Below are 5,821 nucleotides of genomic sequence, written 5' to 3' on the forward strand. Positions count from 1 at the left end.
GTAACTGCACTGCAAACAGATCCAACTGAGAGCCGTGACAGACTACAGCAGCAGCTCTCAATGTTTTTGGCCCCTTAAAATGAAGCGATGTTTACTTATGAGTGGTGAACAGTTCAACCAAATAATGATTTTCCCTTTTCACATTGTTTTATTTGATTATGAGAGGAAGGGGCGTCCCGGTGGCTCAGTGGTCTAAGGCAGTGGTTCTCAACGTGGGTCCGGGGACCACCAGGGGTCCTTCAGGGCATTCCAGGGGGTCCCCAGCAAAAATGATGAATTGTTAAACTGAATTATTTCATTTACAAGAACAATTATAGAATGTAGAAGAAAGAGTAGTTTCACTGTTAACTCTCTACCTACAATACAGATAGTCATGGAATTCTGGACAAAATCATAGAAATATTCTCAGATTTTGAGACAAAATCTCATCAAATGGGGGTCTGTGGCCCTAATGTGGACTAAATTAGGGGTCCTTGATATGAAAAAGGTTGAGAACCACTGGTCTAAGGGTGCGTACCGCAACGTCCTGTGTCCAAATTCAGCCCAGGACCTTTGTCGCATGTCATCCCCTTCTCTCTCCTAATCCTTCCTGTCTATCTCTACTGTAAACTGTCATAATAAAAGGCAAAAAGCCCAAAAAATAACCTAGAAAATAGAAAGAGGAGGCAGAGAGGCTGAAAACAATTCAGTATTTCACAAGCAATTCAGCAAAATGTAGAGAAAAATCTGAAGAAATAGATGTGATAATACATTTGTATAGGCAAAATGTGTTTTTTTCTATCCCATAAATCATCTTGTGACCCCCCCAAAATTATCTCACAACCCTCAGTGGGGGCCTGAACCCCAGGTGGAGAAACACTGGGCTAATGGAGAAAAATGGAGAAGTGAGCTTGTGTTTTTATCTTGTTTCCAGACCTATCAAACTTGTTTATTTTTATTTATTTTTTTTCTCTCTTTATTCCTTTACTCTGCTTTTTCCTTTTCTTTTCGGTTTCTTTTAATATTCTTTTACTTATTTTCTACTTTTCCCCCTATTTATTTAACAGTATTACTTTACCTACTTATTTGTTTATATTGTTTTGTTCTTTCTAAACTTTTTTTGGGTTTCATTACACTATATTATAATAATGTATGATGTTACAAGGGAGACACTCCATAAACCCCTCTGGGTTCTTTGGTCTTCCTTGCACATGCTCTTTATGATGTTGGTATACATTATGGATATTTTATTTGAATTGCTCTTTAGTGCTAATAAAAAAATAAAAAAATAAAAAAATATTTCATGATATTTTTTTGTCAAATTATCTCCTGCACTGGCAGATAATCTGCTGGTTTCAATACATTTCACTTGATTCATGCCAATATGACTTCTTTCAAGAAATCATAAAAAAACAATGAAGGAAATTTTGATATAAACTTTCTCCAAGACAATTTCACTTTCACCAAGTAAATGTCCTGAAACAAGTTACATTCTCCTGGAAAAAAGCTTGATCAGTCTGGATACAAGATACAATAACTTAACAGGTTTGTCAGTTTTCGCAGTGTTTTGAACCCAAAGGCCACCAGTGAATATCTGAGCAGGGAAATTATTTGACTAGCAAATCCATGGATTTGACCCGGCGTGTATTATGGGCAGAAATATGTGTCACTAGAAACTGAAATTGAATATTTATATTTTAATTTGAATTTGTGAACTTGAATAATTGCATTGAAAAACTGAATCTGAATAGCATAATTTGAAATTGAATGTATTAGTTTGAAACTGAATCAATAAACTTGAAACTGAATGTAATATTATGAAATTGAATTAATTTGCTCTGAAACTGTGTTCAGTTCTCACAATTCAAATTCAGTTCTCGTAATTCAAATTCAGTTCTTGCAATTCAATTTCACTTTACTGAGACACACATCCTGTCGCTGAGGAAGAGCAATCGAGTGCAGATTCACAGAACTCCTTTTCACCTTTTTGGCCCAAAAATTCCAGATCCCTTCAGTTCTCTGGACATAATACTCTGAGTTGAACACCATCAGTTTTCAGCATGACCAAAGGCTCGATTCACAGGTTTGTATAAACGTATAAATATATATAAGAAGAAGCTTTATGTATACAAGTGATAGCATAACTGTAGCTGTTAGATCTGGTTAATATGGCACAGCTTATGCGCTTAAATGAAAAATTTCGGGCACAGCCATGTTTCAGTCAATATGATAATGCATAGCTAGCTAGGGATTTTTTAGCCAGTTTTTTTAATGCAATTATTTAAGTTGAGCAATTCAAATTCAAATATAAATAATTCAGTTTCTAGTGACACATATTTCTGCCCATAGTGTCTCTGCTGTGTTGTACCTGGGTAGACCTCCATGGGCTGGTGTCTGTGCAGGGTGAGGACCAGGGAGCGGGCGGCGGTGCTGAAGATCTGCCGAGGGGCAAAGTTCACGCCGTCGTTCACCTGGAAGTGGAAGCCGCCCGACAACGCACCTGAAACCGCAACGGGAGACAAGGAGATGTCGGATAAAGATGTCGGTGTTGATTCTGTTGTATTCTGTTCTTAAGTTTCATTCAGCAGTAATAAAAGTACAAACGCAGACATTCAGTAATACCAGAGGTGGGGACTCGAATATCACTTGACTTGGACTAGAGTCACGGTTTTATTGCTTGAGACTTGACTTGATGCATGAAGAGAAGACTTGAGACTTGGGTTCTGGTGACTTGGGATTTACATGACTTTTCATTTAATCAGTTGAAACTGATTGATAGAACTCAAACTCAAGTTTTTATCCTATTAAAACCATATTGCATTGAAAAGTCCAAGATATTTAGTTTTCTTTAAGATATTAAATTGATACTGGACTCTTGATTTGTTCCGACTTGACTTGCTGTTCTACATTTAGACTTGAGACTTGACATTAATGACATGGACTTGACTTGGTAATCTATATTTAGACATGAGTTTTTATCATTAATATTATCATTATTACTATTAATATATTATTCAGATTTGTTTCATTATTATGTTATATTTATCTTGTTAAGCACTTTGTATTCTTTTATCTTTCTATTTTACTTGGTTTGATGTTTTTTAGTGCAGTGCATTTTGCTTGTTCTTTTATACAAATTTTATCTTTTTATCTGTCTTTTATCTGCCTTCTATTGATGTAAAGCACTTTGAACTGCATGCTGTGTATGAAAGGTGCTATACAAATAAAGGTCATTATTTGTATTTCAATCTTGCATGAAGGTGCTATATAAATAAAGTTTGATTGATTGAACTAATCATAAATTAAATTAATGAAATAATCTAGGGTATTCTCTCAGCTGTCATCAAGTACATGTCTCTGATTAAACTTCACTCCACTCTACTTCTACTTCTACTAACAACTGAACCCTGACTTCTACTGTGCTCACCGCTGTGTATGAAGAGCAGCTGTCCGCTCTGTATGTGTTTCTGGGTGAAGTTGAGGATGTGCCTGGAGGGGGCGCTCTTCAGCACCAGGTGGCCGTTACTGGGCGGAGTCACGATGAACTCCAGACCCTCCGGCTCCGTGTCCGAGTCCTCAGCACTGAGATCCTCTACTGAGATCTCTGTTACTGAACCCACCCAGACCTGAGGAGAGGAGGAGAGGAGGGGAGGAGGGGAGGGGGGGAGGAGAGAGGAGAGGAGGGAGGAGGGGAGGGGGGGAGGAGAGAGGAGAGGAGGGGAGGAGAGGAGAGGAGAGGAGAGGAGAGGGGAGAGGAGAGGGGAGGAGAGGAGGGGAGAGGAGAGGAGGAGAGAGGAGAGGGAAGGAGGAGGAGAGAGGAGAGGAGAGGGGAGGAGGAGAGAGGAGAGGGAGGAGAGAAGAGGAGAGAGGGGAGGAGAGAGGAGAGAGGAGAGGAGAGGAGGAGAGAGGAGGGGAGGGGAGGAGAGGAGAAGAGAAGAGAAGAGAAGAAGAGAAGAGAAGAGAAGAGAGAAGAGAGAGAAGAGAAGAGAGGAGAGGAGAGAGAGGAGAAGAGAAGAGGAGAGAGGAGGGGAGGAGAGGAGAGGAGGAGGAGAGAGAGAGGAAGAGGAGAGGAGAGGTGGGGAGGGAAAACAAGAGAGGAGAGGAGAGGAAACACGAGAGGAGAGGGGGAGAGGAGAAGAGGAGAGAGGAGAGAAGGAGGAGAGAGAGAAAAGAGAGGGAGGAGAGAGGAGAGAAACAAGAGGAGAGGAAACAAGAGAGGAGAGGAGAGGAGGAGGAGAGAGGAGAGAAAACAAGAGAGGAGAGGAAACACGAGAGCAGAGGAGAGGAGAGAGGAGAGGAGGGGAGGAAGAGAGGAGAGGAGAGGGGGGAGGGAAAACAAGAGAGGAGAGGAGAGGAGAGGAAACAGAGAGGAGAGGGGGAGAGGAGAAGAGGAGAGGAGAGAAAAAAGGAGAGGGGCAGAGAGAGAGAAAACAAGAGAGGGAGAGGAAACAAGAGAGGAGAGGAGGAGGAGAGGAGAGAAAACAAGAGAGGAGAGGAAACGAGAGGAGAGGAGAGGAGAGAGCAGAGGAGAGGAAGAGGAGAGGAACAAGAGGGAGGAGAGGATTATATTATCTATGTAGTCATATTATTTTCTGTATGTTATTTCTGTGTTCTCCATAACATTGTGAAATTTTAAATTTCTTTAGGTGGAAGCTTCAAATAAGCCCATTGGTTTTCTGCCTCTCCCTGCACTGTATATTATTTGTTATCTTTGTCATTTGTGTATTTTCTTAAATGTACAAAATAAAACTAAACTAAAATTATATCTATCTGTATTTACATAATCATGAATATTCTACACTATAAAAGTCTGTAATCATCCAGGTTTTCAGTTCCTTGGCTCCCAACCTGCAGATGAATAAACTGTCAAACTGCCTCTCTCTCTCTCTCTCCTCCTGACTTTGCCTTTCTCTCTCCCCCTCTCCTCCTGACTTTGCCTCTCTCTCTCTCTCTCCTCCTGACTTTGCCTTTCTCTCTCTCTCTCTCTCCTCCTGACTTTGCCTCTCTCTCTCTCTGTCCTCCTGACTTTGCCTCTCTCTCTCTCTCTCTCTCTCTCCTCCTGACTTTGCCTCTCTCTCCTCCTGACTTTGCCTCTCTCTCTCTCTCTCTCTCTCTCTCTCTCTCTCTCTCTCTCTCTCTCTCTCTCTCTCTCTCTCTCTCTCTCTCTCTCTCTCTCTCTCTCTCTCTCTCTCTCTCTCTCCTCTCTCTCTCTCTCTCTCTCTCTCTCTCTGACTTTTCTTCCAGCTAACAGACCTTGATCTCTCTCTCTCACCTTCAGCTCCCTGTTGGCGGTGACGGCGGGCGTCTCGTCGTTCACCGGTGTGATGTTGATGTGAACGGTGCAGGGCGGACTGTGCTTCCTGATCTCCGTCTGATTGGCCACGATGGTGAAGTTGTCGCTGAGCGTGTCGCTGCCGTCGTGGATGTAGGAGATGTACTCCCTCTCCACCTGGAAACAGAGAGAAGGGGAGAGAGAGAGAGAGAGAGAGAGAGAAGAGAGAGAGAGAGAGAGAGAGACTGATTCCAGAACGGTCCTGATCAAATAATAATTCATAACAAAAACAGAGGAATATGTATTAACAAATATTAAAAGGGGTATAAAGTAATCTATAGCCGCTTTCACACATGCAGTTTCACCCAGAAATCTTCTGGAAATTTTCCGTGTTTGTATCATGTGTGAAGTCGATATTCGGGAAAAGTCAAGACCGAGTGAAATTCCTGGGCAAAAGTTTACAACAGACTCAGGTGACGTATTTCTTTTATTTCTTTTTTTTGTAATACTTTTTATTGTCATCTTGAACATTAGTTATTGAACATATTACCAGTGTATGGTGAGCAATGA

General features: G+C 41.4%; 1 protein-coding gene across 1 annotated transcript in view; it reads right to left on the reverse strand.

The window, feature by feature from the left end:
• The window catches only part of LOC139665933 (chondroitin sulfate proteoglycan 4), a gene marked incomplete at its 5' end in the record, with an annotated part of 17,240 nt that extends 11,812 nt beyond the window's left edge, over window positions 1–5,428 (reverse strand). The window contains 3 exons of the mRNA XM_071544994.1: window positions 2,348–2,479; window positions 3,407–3,605; window positions 5,252–5,428. Coding sequence (XP_071401095.1) covers window positions 2,348–2,479; window positions 3,407–3,605; window positions 5,252–5,428 — 508 coding nt within the window. The remainder of the gene's footprint in view (window positions 1–2,347; window positions 2,480–3,406; window positions 3,606–5,251) is intronic.
• Window positions 5,429–5,821: the final 393 nt, after the last annotated feature.

Source organism: Centroberyx affinis, unplaced genomic scaffold (genome assembly GCF_046629955.1).
Source record: "Centroberyx affinis isolate AG114_WGS23_722 - 3 ecotype Tasmania unplaced genomic scaffold, CSIRO-AGI_Caff_v1 ptg000250l_1, whole genome shotgun sequence".
Taxonomy (NCBI): Eukaryota; Metazoa; Chordata; class Actinopteri; order Beryciformes; family Berycidae; genus Centroberyx; species Centroberyx affinis.